The sequence below is a fragment of the Podarcis pityusensis genome, assembly GCF_964106645.2.
Source record: "Podarcis pityusensis genome assembly, chromosome: 2".
In the NCBI taxonomy this organism is placed as follows: Eukaryota; Metazoa; Chordata; class Lepidosauria; order Squamata; family Lacertidae; genus Podarcis; species Podarcis pityusensis.
Window position 1 is genome coordinate 38,644,659 of NC_138029.1, and position 14,952 is coordinate 38,659,610.

Sequence of the window (14,952 nt, forward strand, 5' to 3'; positions counted from 1 at the left end):
CTCCTTGTAAAGCCAGATCAGGATTTTCCAAAGTGCCAGATCTGAGTGAGAACTGAATTATGTGGATGGTGCACACCTCTAGTTTCCTTCCAGTAGCACCTTTAAGACCAACTAAGTTAGTTCTTGGTATGAGCTTTCGTGTGCAAGCACACTTCTTCAGAAAGCTCATACCAAGAACTAACTTAGTTGGTCTTAAAGGTGCTACTGGAAGGATTTTTTTTATTTTGACTATGGCAGACCAACACGGCTACCTATCTGTAACTGGAACCTCTAGTTTCTTCCGATAAACAAAAGCAAAGGCAAGAGAGTTCATGATCTTTCTAACTTACCGTATTTTTTGCACCATAACACTCACTTTTTTCCTCCTAAAAAGTAAGTGGAAATGTCTGTGCGCGTTATGGAGGGAATGCCTACGGGTGGCATGCCTACGGATTTTCCTCCTCTAAAAACTACGTGCGTGTTATGGTCAGGTGCGTGTTATAGAGCGAAAAATACGGTAGATCTTATTTCATGCCGAAAAAATGTGATTTTTAAAAATATACCAAGCTTGTAAACATTTTAAAAATTAGCCTACTAATGCCAGTGTAGATAAAACCCATCCTTATTATACCCATTTGCAAGGGGTAAGGCTGTGACTGAGAGGGAATCTGGGTTAATCATAGAATTGTAGAGTTGGAAGGGACCTCAAGAGTCATCTATTCCAACCCCCTCAGTGGACTCTGGGTGGACTTAAACACCCAACTTTCTGGTTAGCAGCCGGATGCACTGACCCACTGCTCCACAAAATTGCCTCCAGTTAAGTAGCTGACTGTTGTTATATATATACATTCTGCAGGGGTGGGAGGAGGACTAGTTAGAGTAGTCTGGTACAATCAGGAAATGTGGTCCAGTGTTGTTTTCCTGACGTGTTGGGTGATTATTGTTGTTGTTTAAGGGAAATGCGCTGGGGAGAAACTGTAAGGTTGATTGCAACAGCAATGTAATTAATTAAGGGCTGGAGGGGAAGAAGGGAGACAGGAAAATAATTGTGGGTTCCAGCAGTGGGTGGGAAGGCATTCTCTGGATTCCAGGTTTACCCACCAAAAAATAAGTAGGATGGACCTGGAATTCAAGTTTCTCAGAGGTCAGGTTCAACCCAGCCCTGCTGCTGCTCAGTCACCAGATCTATCAGAAACAGTAGACCTGTTCTTGAATGTCACTTACCTGTGCCCCCAATTATATTTTATTAAGTTTCAACATTTTTAACACTGTCAAAACACAATTTCGTCTTTTCTCTTATTTTTGTCCACTTCCCATCCCCTTTTCCATGAAGTTATTGTATCTCTCCTTCTGCTGCACCCAGTCTTCTATCTGTCAAATCATAACCACAGCATTATAATTAATTACTTCTGTTGCTCTTAGCTCAAATCCCTCCTCATGAGCTCATCATACTATAATATTTCTTTAAATAGTCCGAAAAAGGCATCCATTATTCCATAAAACACTCATCATTAGATTCTCTTAATTTTGCTGTTAAGTTTGCCAGTTCTGCATAGTCCATTATCTTACATATCCATTCTTCTTTGGTTGGAATTTTTTCTTCCATTTCAGCGCATATAGAACCCTAGCTGCTGTTATTACATACACAGACAACTTTAACATTGGGGGGGGGGGGATTTCTGCCCCTATAAATCCCTAAAAGAAACACTTTTTTGATATACTAATTTTCAACATTTTTTTAATCTCATCATGTATCGTTTCCCAAAATTCCCTCGCTTTCTTGCAAGTCCATCCAGCAACTATTAGGAACCTTCTTATTCATTTTCGATAATTTGTTAGGTATTAAGTACCATCTATACATCATTTTCATTTATTTTTCTTTTTGAGCATAGCATGATGCCACTTACAGTGGCACCTCGGGTTATGAATTTAATTAATTCCAGAGGTCCGGTCTTAACCCAAAACCGTTCTTAACCTGAGGCGCGCTTTTGCTAATGGGGCCTCCCGCTGCCGACGTGCCACCGCCACACAATTTCCGTTCTCATCCTGGGGCAAAGTTCGCAATCCAGAGCAATTACGTCCGGGTTAGCGGACTTCATAACCCGAAGCATTTGCAACCCGAAGCGTTTGTAACCCGAGGTACCACTGTACTTAGGTTTTATGTATTTATTAATTCCTCCCCCACAAATTCCTAGAGATGCCCATGCCAGGGACTTAATGGGTTCCTGGCAATGAAGAGGTAGGATTCTGGACAGGGTGAATACAAAACATGTTTGATGTCCAACCTGATGGAGGTGGGCCAACTAGGAGAGCCAAACTATGCTAACCGTTTTGTAGAGCAACACATCAGAGAACATGCCATTTTGCCAACGTTGCAGTAATGATATGAAACTACTGAAGGCAGATTTGCCAAAGCAAATATTTGGGATCCAGCTGTAAGAGAGATAGCTGAGACCAATCAGGAAATGTCTGATGAATAAATGTGACTTGTTCTAAACAAAATTTCCTGTGTAGGCAGATATTATCTTGACTGAATTTTGTATATTCCCTAGTCAACATTCATAATATGCGGTCAGTATACATAGTCTCAAAGAAATATGCTTTTTCCTGTTCAGAGTTGTCCAATTTGTGTTTAAAAAGGTAAAGGTAAAGGACCCCTGACAGTTAGATCCAGTCGCGAACGACTCTGGGGTTGCGGCGCTCATCTCGCTTTACTGGCCAAGGAAGCTGGTGTTTGTCCGCAGACAGTTTTTCTGGGTCATGTGGCCAGCATGACTAAGCCGCTTCTGGCGAAACCAGAGCAGCGCACGGAAACACCATTTACCTTCCTGCCGGAGCGGTACCTATTTATTGACGTGCTTTCAAACTGCTAGGTTGGGACCAAGCAATGGGAACTCACTCTGCCGTGGGGATTCGAACTGCCGACCTTCCGATCAGCAAGCCCAAGGCTCAGTGGTTTACACCACAGCACTACCCGCAACCCAATTTGTGTTTAATAGGATATAATCAATAAATTTATAATATCTACCCTTGGCTTTCACCCAGCTGGCATGAATTGCAGACTACAATGTGGCAGTGGCTCTGTTCTTCCATTAAGCCTTGCCTTACCTTATAGTCAGAGTTTGGATTGCAGTTACACAGACTGTATGCCTAGTCTCTGAAGTGTGGTCAGAGAATATGAATTCATCCCCAAAACAATATAACAACATTTCTTTTCTTCTTTTAAATGTTTTATTTATTGAGCTTTTAGGATACAGAAGGAATAGGACAAGGCAAAGTTCAATAAATGTAAGGAAAATACAAATCTCCAGAGTCAAATTATAATTAAACATCAAAATTAAATTATACAGTATTATATTATTACATACCAGGCGCAACAGTAGTGCTAAAGTACTCATATAACTTTTGCTTAGTTTCCATTTTGTTGGTTTACAGGTGGGAGAGAGAGATACAAAGATGAAAAGGATTTAGATCAACCAAATCGATTCATAAACCGGTAGAAGAAACTGTCCATGCTTCTCAATGTTTGTATACATCACAGAATCATACCACAAAGAAATGTAGCAGTTTTGTGTTGTCTTCTTGACACTCTTAACTTTACAAATCAAGTTTTCCAGTAGGGTTGTTTCCCAAACTATCTGGTACCAGGATTCTGCAGTGGCACCGGATAAATCTCTCCAATGTTGAGGCATGATATTTCTTGCAGCATGCAAAGAATAGTTCACAAGGTCATTGCTGCACAGTTCTTCATTTCTGCCTAAGGATAAAGGAGCCAGCTGTGGGGAGAGTATGATTTTGTTTACAGTATTTCTGATGCCATGGAACCCCAAAAGGATTGCACTCTGGGGCACCCCCAGGAGATTTTGCATAATGAATGTACACATTTTTGACTGAATGTACAAAACTCAGTTGAGATATGCACATTTCGCAAGGTCTGCTGGAGATTATGTATACTGACCAGGAAATGTGCACAATTCCCTCTTCATGGGCACATTATATGCACATTCTTCATGAATGTGCACTATGGTTGGCTGTTACGCACATTAACCACTCAACTTGCATTACCCCTAGTATGTATGTATGTGTGTGTGTATTAGTGTCTTATGTGTGATTGTTCTTTGCTTTTATAAATTGTTTGATATTTGCTTGATGTAACTTGCCTTATGCGCCTTTGTGGGGGGAGGGAGATTAACAGAATCTTAAGAAATAAAGATACAAAAAATGTTAGAAATGTAATCTGTTAAAGCCTTGACTCCTTTGAAGGATCAATATTCTTATCATTTTAATTAATATATGTTATTTTAACTAGTAAGATAACATTAATATTAATATCAGTACTGGTAATATTAATAAAATATTTTAAATAAAATATTTAGGTATTCACCTGGAGGTGGTATATAGCCATCATAAGTAGTAGTTACTGATAGCCTTATAGACACCATGAACTCGTCTAATCCTGTCTTAAAGACATCTAGGCTGCATACATGCCATACATTTAAAGCACACTTCCCCCGTCCACCACAAAGAAGGCTAAGACTGTAGTTTAGCCCTCAAATAGTTACAATTCCTAGCACCTTGGGCACGCTACAGTTCCCATGTTGTTTTTTCAGGAGGTGTGCTTTAAAATCTGCTTTAAATGTATTGTGTGTATGCAGCCTAATTTGGTATCCTTCACAACATTCTCCGATAGCATACTCTGCCATACTTTTACTATGTGCACTTAACTGAACCCAGATGTCCCAGGTTCAGTTAATCTTTGTGCATATTTGTGGGAGAAAGCCATATTCCACAAAGGAGAAACTGATTATACTGGACTAATTTAGTGAAGAGCAGCCTTAGCCGAATATGCACCAAGTGAGGAACTGCAATGGCACCTCGCTTGAGTTTGTCTTCAGCACCACCTGGTGGGGTCGGAATGTGGTGAGCGAAACCCAAAATTGGATCACGCTGTTGAATCAGTGAATCAAGCAAAAAGAAAAACCTGTGTTCTGATGAGACGTATTCCAGAGAAACAAGGACGTATTTGCATAAATCACCCACAGAATTCACAAGATGTGATTTCCTTGTTAGCAAGGAAAAGGAGTTTCCAGTTACCGGGTGAAGGCTAGATTCATTCGGCAGAAATTGTTTTTCTATTCAGTACTAGAATGTAAGTTGTGCTTGCAGGATTGTTTATCATCTTCTTTCTTAAAGACATCTCAGAAGCCAAGTAGACAAATGTTTCCATAAAACAGAATGAGCAGAACTCTGGGGATGAGACAGATGGAACAAAAGGCATGATGTGGCATTTCTCCCCAAGGCATCCCAGTGGTGGACTTGGATACTATGGTGCCCTGTGTGATGCCAAAATTCCCCCTCCTGCCCCAGCCCTTGTGCTGCCTTCCCAAAGGCAGGTGAGGAAGGAGGTGTCCTGCTTTGGGAAGGAGGTGTGATGACTCTGGCAGGGTCCTAGAGCCCTCCCACCTCTTTCCTAAAGCCCAGCGTCTTGCTTACCAGGCTTTGAGATGGCACCCCCTTGGTTCAGTGCCCAGTGCCCTAAATCCACCCTTGTTAGTGTGGCTGGTGAAAAGTTGCAGAGAGCCTTGTTGGTACTATTGCTAAGTGTAGCTCAAACTATGGTAGGAAAGGAGCCCACCCAGAATAGCTGAACAAGTAAACAGATAATGAACATTTTGAATCAGCCAAACTGCTTTTACACACATATTCAAGCCTCTTCTTGATGTATGTCTGTAGTCAAGAAAAGTCAAGTAACGTGTCAAGAGTTTTACATACTATTGGGAGCTCCAATGGAAGGAGAAGGACTCAAATAATGTGGTGTGTCTGTGTTGGTGCATTCCCATATGTGAGACACTACATATACCATAGAGAACACTGCATACCTGAATTTAATAGTGTGGTGTCTTTTCCATCTGTACAAAACTGATCATGGCTGATAGGTTGCTTTCTGTGGCTGAGATGTATAGATGTGTGCCTGGGTCTACATGACATAGCTGTCTCAGTATTTGCCCCTCAATGGTGTCTCTGTTCTGCAGCCATCTGTGTATAAAGCTGCTATTCTCCAAGAATGACTCATGAGAGAAGGTCTCTTACAATTAAATGTAAAATGCCATGTTTGTAGAGTGGTAAAGATGAGGTCCTAATCTCTTAAACCCCCAGGAATTCAGAATTAACATCCCCATGACAGCTTTAATCCTTAGAAATTTGCAGAGGAGTACATATATTTGGAAGGGTGGTGGGAGAGAATCCTGTCCAGCAGATCTGCTTCTATATAATAGCCTCGCGCCTGAACTCCGCATTAGTGCCCACAAAGTCTGCCAAACTCACTTTCAGATTCTTGATAGGAGATGACACTGCTTGCAGTTGATTTCTTTCACTTTTCTCCTTCTCCAAACAATCCCTGATTTTAAACTACCAGATCAGTTTCCTAATTCTTTGCTCAGCAGAGGCATATGTGCAATAGTTTTGTTTGCTGCATCTAGTTGCTTTTTCATTATGACCAGGAACATGTCCTCATGCAGGTGGACACATATTCACAGTATATCTGTGCTACAAATGAAAACCATTTTCAAATCCTTTTAGCTGTCAATTGGGGAATTAGGAATCTCTAAAAACAATTCTCAGTACAATCTATAAACACTACAATTCTTAGTGTAGTGGAGCGAAGACACATCATATGAACAGATCAGTCAGTTTACATTCATTCCATAAATATAGATGGAACAAGAAAAAGTCATCTCATTTAAGGTTGTTTTTGTTTTGTTTTTTAACAACTGGATTATTTGAGAACTTTGGTTGTAGTTTCCATCTCACATCTATCTCCTCCTCAGTTCCCAGACCCTCTTCTCACATTGCCTAGTTCTTTTAAATCTCAGATTAGAATGATACAATAGCCTTGTTTTACTGTATGTATCTCATCAGGGATAATAACTATTTGCTTAATTGCATAATAGTGCAAATCAATGAAAATGCTTTACTACAGTTGTGTAATCTGTATCTGTGCGCGCTCTCTCTCTCTCTCTCTCTGTGTGTGTGTGTGTGTGTGTGTGTGTGTATGTGTTTGTGTGTGTGTTAGAGAGAGAGAGAGAGAGAGAGAGTTCTAATTCCTAGTATTGGAAACAATTGGGGCTAGATTTTGCAAAAGCCAACAAACATTTCTTTTTGAACTAGATGTAAATGGAAAAGAACAATGCTGTCAGAATAGCAGCAACTGGACAAGAGAAAGTTGGGTGCATTTTACTATAAAGTCACAGCTGGTTGGAGAAGTGTCAGTCGGCACCTGAAGTGATCACTGAGCCTTGTTAGTGCTGACATGTCTGGAAATAAAGCCTTCTGCCTGCTCTTTGAGTAGAAAAGTCAGCATTTCCACCCACACCCCAGTGCTAGAGAGGGAAGGGCTGGAGATTCTGATTATGTGTCTCATGCTGCTTTAACTATGGCCAGATTTAATGTGCTGCCATCTAAAATGTTTAGGAGAAGATATGCTGGTGTTTCGCTCTCCTCAAGGTTAACAAACAAGAGCTGAAATCTATGGAACATGTTGTTCTGTTTTACCATTTTTATGCTGGAATTCATCAGGAAATGATTGGTCATTTACCAGACAAACCATGATGGAGGTCAGCTCAATTCTATGTTAAGTATTTACTGGGAGATAAAATCCCATGGTGGTCACATTTCTGTCAATGGCAGTAAGGTTTTCCTGTTGTTATTCTGTCTCTCACAGCTGCAATAAACCTACCATTAAAATTATGGACTGGTCATTTCTACATCAGTGGCCAAACGGGCAAATTTAGCAGGGGATCAAATACTTTCCCCCCTCACTGTATGTGTGAAAGAGTGAGAGGGAAAGAGTGCTGTGTGCCTGCATATGCTGTATATGTGGTGAATGTACATGTCTGATGAGTGTTTAGTGTGTGTGGACTTGCACATACACTGACGATGTCCACCGCTGCCATGTGGCCAGCGGTGGGGTGGCTGACTGTCATTGCAACCAATATTAGCCACCTGTTCTAGGGTTTTGAAGGCAAATATGGCTCTTTTCTTTCTTCCAAAGTGAGGGGAGAAGTGGAAAAGTACTACCAGTGCTAGAGGAGGTGTTTATGGCCCTAATTGCAGCCACGATGAGGAAACCAAGTTTAGCAGGATGAGAATAAGCTGCAGCAATTCTAGGGCTCATCTACTCTGCCATGGTTTAAAGTCGGCTCCTTTCGAACAAACAGGTTAACGTTAACCACAGTTTGTTGGTTTGGGCAGTACAAACTGTGGTGAAGTGAAACGAATGGGGAAGCTTCTAAACTTCTCTCAGCTCCACTGGAGAACAAGGCGAGGGTAGGGTGATGTGAGCCTAAGGTCCATTGCATCTTTTTCTTTTTTGAATATTTTATTAGTTGAATATAAGAACAACATATAATCAAATACAAGCAATCAAATACAGTTTTCCGCATCTTTTTCTTAACAGGCAAACCTATGTCTAGCCTAACATCCCAATATGGCTATTTCCTGTCCCCAAATATTTATTTACGGTATGCAATGGAATTTTATTTGCTCATGTTCTACATTTATTAGACATTTCACTGAAAATACTGGCCAGGCAAGGCATGAGAGAAGCTTGAGCTCTATTTTGAACCAAAATAAGTCCTGGAGCCTTTGTGACTCAGAGAGCCCATTAGATGACATTCCTCCTTGGGATTTGGGTGGCTTTCACCCAGCGATTAGCTCTTCTCGCTTCCGCATGCTTAGAGATCAGATCTGTGGACGTGCCGCTGGTTGTAAAGTAGACCCCTGTTAGTCATTTCAGTGAGCATGCATAGTCCGTTTCAAGCCCTTAAGCCTAATTATGGAGAGGGCTTTTCAGCCTATGGTATTGGGAGAAAGTTTCCATTTGGCACTAGCTCCTGCCTAGGCACATGCATGATTTATACCTCGAGGAGAAATGTGCTGTTCTGGTGTGAACATCCAAATAAATCATCTTCTGGAAATCTGGGGATTTGTGTCACTCTCGCCAGCAGTCAGTATTTGTTTATATATTCATGGCAGGGAATATTCTTCATTCTGAGTCATTATGAATTGATTTAGTCACGACAATGCTGCATTGTTATGTTTGGTCTGTTGCCGTTTGCTTTTTTTAGCTGCTTGAAGAATTATAACGTATCTGGAGGACAAGTCTCTTCACACATTATGTTTTTCTAACGTGGGTGTACATAAGAGCAGGGAAAAGGGCAGCACAGTGTAAAAATTATGCGCTTACCAATTTTACTAAATGTTACATGTACTGACAGCAGGATCCCAATGCAAAATGCAGTCAACTACATATGGCCCTTAATTCGAGTGCAAATGTTACCTCTCAGAATCTATCTGCAAAATAACACATATGGTCTACTTGTGTAAATATTTTAATATCAGAGGAGCTGCTCACAGTAGACTGAAGTGGTTATTTTTAAAAAAGAAATTCTGCTTTTGGAATTCACCTTGCTCATGGAAGTAAGCACTTAAATCTTCAGTGAGCTGCATCTTCAATGGCAGCAGAAGTTATTTGTGCAGATAACAAGCCCCTTCTGCCAAATAATGTATTTATTAACTCCACTGTTCTTAAACAGGGATACTCTCTCTTCTTCCCATTCAGATGCAACTTTGGATAATGTGGAGATGAAAATAATCCTTGTCTCTCTGAGGCACATGGCTTAGGCTTAGGACTCAAATACCTGAAGTGTTTCCTCATGTGTACCTGTCAGTACAGTAAGATTTTCATTGTATGCCCTTCTCTGGTTGCCCCCACCTCTGGCAACTACAGAGTTGGCATTTTCAGCAAGGGTGCTTAGAGAAATGGAACCGATCCAGACCCTGCAATCATCAACTGAGACCCTTCTTCAAGAGCCTCCTCCACAAGAGGTCCAGAGGGTGGCAACACGAGAAAGGGCCTTTTCTGTGGTGGCTCCCCATTTGTGGAATGCTCTCCCTAGAGAGGCTCGCCTGGTAGCCTTCACTGCATATATTTAGGCGCCAGGCGAAAATGTTTTGCTATAGCCTTTGGCTGATTAACATTCTACGACTTTAAAATGTATTCGTGGGATGGGGGTTATTGGTTTGTTTTGTTTTATTATGTATTTTGTGTTCTCATTTTGTATTTTTATGTTGTGAACCAGCCTGTAATCTTCAGATGAAAGGCAGTATCAAATATAATAATAGTAATAATAACACTCTAACCGGCGGAAGTTGTCTTGCTGTATTTTCTCAGTCTTTCAAAATACAGGGCACTTCCAGACTGCCACTACAGTGGTACCTCGGGTAAGTACTTAATTCGTTCCAGAGGTCCGTACTTAACCTGAAACTGTTCTTAACCTGAAGCACCACTTTAGTTAATGGGGCCTCCTGCTGCTGCTGCGCCGTTGCCGGAGCACAATTTCTCTTCTCATCCTGAAGCAAAGTTCTTAACCTGACGCACTATTTCTGGGTTAGTGGAGTCTGTAACCTGAAGTGTATGTAACATGAAGCGTATGTAACCTGAGGTACCACTGTATTTGGGGAGTGGGATTCAATCACACACCAGCAAATTCAAGCCGCAAAATTATAGTTGACTGGGATTTCTTGTCCAACAAACGTAGTTCATGAAAAATTGGGCTTTCAGCAATAAGAAAAGTGATGGGGAAATGCACTAGGAAGTGTGGGATAACATTTGCTTTGATGCAGCATTCCCCCCGCAAACAAATTGGAGTGAATGCTCAATAAATAGGTCTTATGGATGTGCCCAGACAGATTTGCTTCAACCGGCTTTCTAATGCGGTTTTTACTCTAATACTTGCACTGTTTGGTTGGTTAGTGTTGCTTTTGTATTACCAGACTTGGGGGGGGGGGGGGGCGGTAATGTTGAATCAGTTTTAATACATTTGTAATTGCTGCCTTAGAATTATTTTATAATGAAGGTGTGGGATATAAATAAATAAGCAAACGAGTGAAACAAACAAAAATATACATGTTCACAAATGCACGCCACTGTTCATGCAGCTCTCAAGAATTCTGCAAGTACGCTTGATGCCCGCATTCCCATGGGAGTCTTCACAATTTCTCACAGGTGCCTCGGATTTTTGATGAAACATTAAAAGGTCACAACTGAAATATGTTGCTTAAAATGTATTTTTATTCAGGTTCAATGATTTACATGTACATTCCACTCTGAAGAATTCCACATTGTGTGGAATCTTTTCAGGAGTAGTTCATCTCATTCTTCCGATTTCTGTACAAAAATAAATTCAAATGTAGAAGATAATGAGGTAACGGAACAGCTTATATGTGAACAGTGTAGGTAGCAAGAGTATGTCAAGGGACTAACTAACAGGCAGGAATTCTCCCTCTTGCATTATTTTTCTGGTGTGGAAGAATTGCTCTGTCTTATTCTCCTCTCCCTCTGCCCCCCACAAACTGTGGTGGGACTGCTGCCACCACAGCAACTGGAAAAGCAACTGCTTTTATTTCCTTGGCTCAGAAGTATAATATGAAGGAGAAGTAGCAAGGTAAAGGAGAGAAATCAAAAGAAGAGGGGAAAGAAGATCCTTACCAGGCTGTAGCCCAGGCTTCCAGATTTCACTCTAGTATGGACACAATTCCTATTTGTTTTAAGAGCCATGAAGCAGAGAGAAGATGCTGCCGTGAAATTATGTAGCACATGTTTGTAAGGAAATCGGAGAACATGATCTAAGTCATTGCTTCTGGCTTTACAAATCTGTTAGTACTTAACACTCCAATATTTATTGAAGATATTTGTACCATATGTATGTGTCTATCTCTCGCCATTTCAAATTTATTGGAGGATAGCTCATGACTGCGCTTGATAATATTTCTCTACACTTAAACGGATTGATAGGTTGCAAAGCTTACTATCAAGTCAAGGGAGGAGAATTCAAATATTCAAATGTAACATGTTTACATTGGTGTTCTTGTTCATGGAGCTAAGTAGTGGAAAGGTGGAAAATTACATTGGGCATCTTGTTACATTTGTTGTTGTTGTATTACTGGTACCCCACCCATCTGACTGCGTTGCCTTAGCCACATTAGGTGTGTAATGCAATCCTACACATGTCTACTCAGAAATACTCAGTGTACTGGAAGAAGCAAAGATCACCAATGTTGAAGCAATGATTCTTCAACATCAACTTCGTTCGACTGGTCATGTTGTGCGGATGTCTGATGATCGTCTTCCAAAGCAACTACTCTATTCTGAACTTAAAAATGGAAAGCGTAATGCTGGTGGTCAACAAAAGAGGTTTAAAGACTGTCTCAAGGCAAATCTAAAAAAAAAATGTAATATAAACACTGAGAACTGGGAAACACTGGCCTGCGAGCGCTCCAGTTGGAGAACAGCCTTTACCAAAGGTGTCATGGGCTTTGAAGACACTCAAACTCAGGATGCAAGAGAGAAATGTGCTAAGAGGAAGGCACGCTTGCAAATCCACACTGTGATCATCTCCCACCCGGAAACCAATGTCCCCACTGTGGAAGGACGTGTGGATCCAGAATTGGCCTCCACAGTCACTTACGCCTTATTGTTAAAACCGTGTTTATGGAAGACAATCTTACTCGGCTATGAGTGATTGCCAAAGACTCAGAAATAAGCCTCACTGAGTTCAATGATACTTACTCTGATGTAAGTATGCATAAGAGTGCAGCCTTAGAGTGACAATTTCTTTTTAATGTGAATATGAAACTTAAATTGACCGGAATACTAATTTGCATTGCAAATGCTCTCCTGTTCATTTCTCCACTAACAAATACCAAGTGTTCAATAGCAAGTGGGAGGCTCAAAGGCAATTTAAACTTCATCAAGGAAAATATATTGTTTCACATTGGGGTTACTTCTTAGAAGAGCTAAGTAGGAATTTGAACCCAAGAAGATTAACAGTACCAACTGAAAGATAGAAGGTGTTATCCTTGTGCAGAGAAAAGTTTCCTTCTACGCCAGTACATCATCCCACCCCACCAAGACACTTACCTTTCCCCCAATGTCGCGGCTCTTGGCCCGCAGCTTATTGACCTGGGATTCAGCAATGTCTGCTCGCTCTTCAGCTTCTTCCAGCTCATGCTGAGCCTTCCTGAACCTGGCAAAGTTCGTGTTGGCTTGCTCCTCCTTGCACAACAGAAATGTGACATGAAATCAACAACACAAGCAGAGCCAAAGGTATCGTATATAAGGGACAGCGAAGGTGTCCCACAACGATATTGATTTCACATCCTGCACCAATCCAGGCTGTTTTCCTCCTCCCTGACATTGTGCAGGGGAAACAAACCATGATGCCTGGGCTTAGCATTGCATCTGAATGAGGGATTATGGTTTGTTCCGATTCTGACAAACAATGACCTGCAGTCATCTAAGGTTTGTTCTTGGCTTACCGGGTGTGGTTTGTTGAAGCAAAGCGTAATCTCTGTTTGGACATAACACTAAGACAGGGATCATGGAAAAACAGCCCAAATTGACCCATTTACTGTTTTAAACCATTAACTATTGTTTACCATAGCATGCGAACTAGAATGCTGGAAATTGTGGGAGGTAAGCTATACCTGTGTAAGAACATACAGCAAGAAGAGCTTGCTGGATCAGGCCAGTGGGCCATCTAGCCCAGCATTCTGTTCTCACAGTGGCCAACCAGATGCTTGTGGGAAACTTGCAAGCAAGATGTGAGCACAATAGCACTCCTCTCCTCTAGTTTCCAGCTACGGGCTTTCAGAAGCATTGTTGCCTCTAGCTGTGGAGGCAGAGGATAAGCATCATGTATTCCACCCTTTCTCTGAAGTGACAGCTGTATTCTGAAAGGATCTATGATGTGTGATCTATGATGTCTAATAGAGACACTGACAGGAAAGGGAAGATTAGAAGCGTGTGAGATGGTTGTCCTCTGCTTGGTTATGCAGGAATGCTTTGGGAAGTGCCTGAATGCTACAGTAAATGGCATGGGAGTGAATCTGTATCATCATGAGAGACATGGGTTCTACTTGCTGTTCTGTGATGTGAGAATTGATATGACTTCTGTGGGTGGAACACTGTCAAGGAGACAAGTAAGATATAATTGGGGTTTGGGAAGGAGTTATCACTAAACCCCTTTGACATGTGGAAGTAGTAGTATAAGGAATGGGTGGTTCTACGTGGTTCCAGGATGTAGGGGTTATGGGGCAGGGTCTTCCTAACAGTATAGTGTGGGGTTAGGGGTGAAGAGGTGTCAAGATTTATGTTAGTGCAATCCTGAAAGGGGTTACAAGATAAAGATAAACAGTTCCGAGTGTTTTTCAAGCTGTGTGTTTCTTTGGACAGTGTATTTTAATTTTATTATTTGTATCATCATTTATCTTTTTATTGCACCCTGCCATTCCTCACACAGGAATGCAGGGTGAGTAACGATGGTCAGTATAGGTTTAAGCATGAAGGGAGCCATTTGAGATTTGTGCACTTACAGCCTCTTCAGCTTGTCTCTTGTACGCTTTCACCTTCAGCTGCAACTTGTCCACTAGGTCTTGAAGCCTGAAAACATTCTTCTTATCCTCTTCAGCCTGCATGGAATGTAAATGGAATGCTAACACTATAAGGCTCTGAGAGCGTGCCTTCAGAGGATATCAGAGTTTGGTTATCCTCTGGAAGTTGACAGGTAGAACAGGTACATAAGAACCCTGCTGGTTCAGCCCAAAAGCCCATCTAGTCCAGCACCCTGTTCTCACAGTGGCCAACCAGATGCCTATGGCAGGACCAGAAGCGGGATCAGAGTTAAATAGCACTCTCCCCACAATAGACTCCCAGCCAGGGGCGAACAAAGGGGTTGTGACACCCAGAGCGGGGCGTTGCTACGTGCGCATGTGCAGCGTCGCTACGTACAACGCATGCACCGTACGTAGCGATGCTGCACATGTGCTGTACACAGCGGCTTGCCGGCGGCGCCACTCCAGCGCCACACGGATGGTGCTGGGATCCTCTGCTCGCGGCTGCAGCCGCGAACGGAG

At 41.7% G+C, this 14,952-nt stretch overlaps 1 protein-coding gene and 1 long non-coding RNA gene across 2 annotated transcripts in view; one reads left to right on the forward strand and one right to left on the reverse strand.

Moving 5' to 3' along the window:
• The window catches only part of LOC308470731, a 48,312-nt gene that overhangs the window by 4,356 nt on the left and 29,004 nt on the right, over positions 1 to 14,952 (forward strand). The window lies entirely within an intron of this gene.
• Positions 11,089 to 14,952, reverse strand: part of LOC308470375 (myosin-4-like) — a 37,396-nt gene continuing 33,532 nt past the window's right edge. The window contains exons 38-40 of the mRNA XM_080993567.1: positions 14,413 to 14,508; positions 12,959 to 13,093; positions 11,089 to 11,206 (exon numbers count right to left, since the gene is read on the reverse strand). Coding sequence (XP_080849693.1) covers positions 11,192 to 11,206; positions 12,959 to 13,093; positions 14,413 to 14,508 — 246 coding nt within the window. The 3' untranslated portion in view covers positions 11,089 to 11,191. The remainder of the gene's footprint in view (positions 11,207 to 12,958; positions 13,094 to 14,412; positions 14,509 to 14,952) is intronic.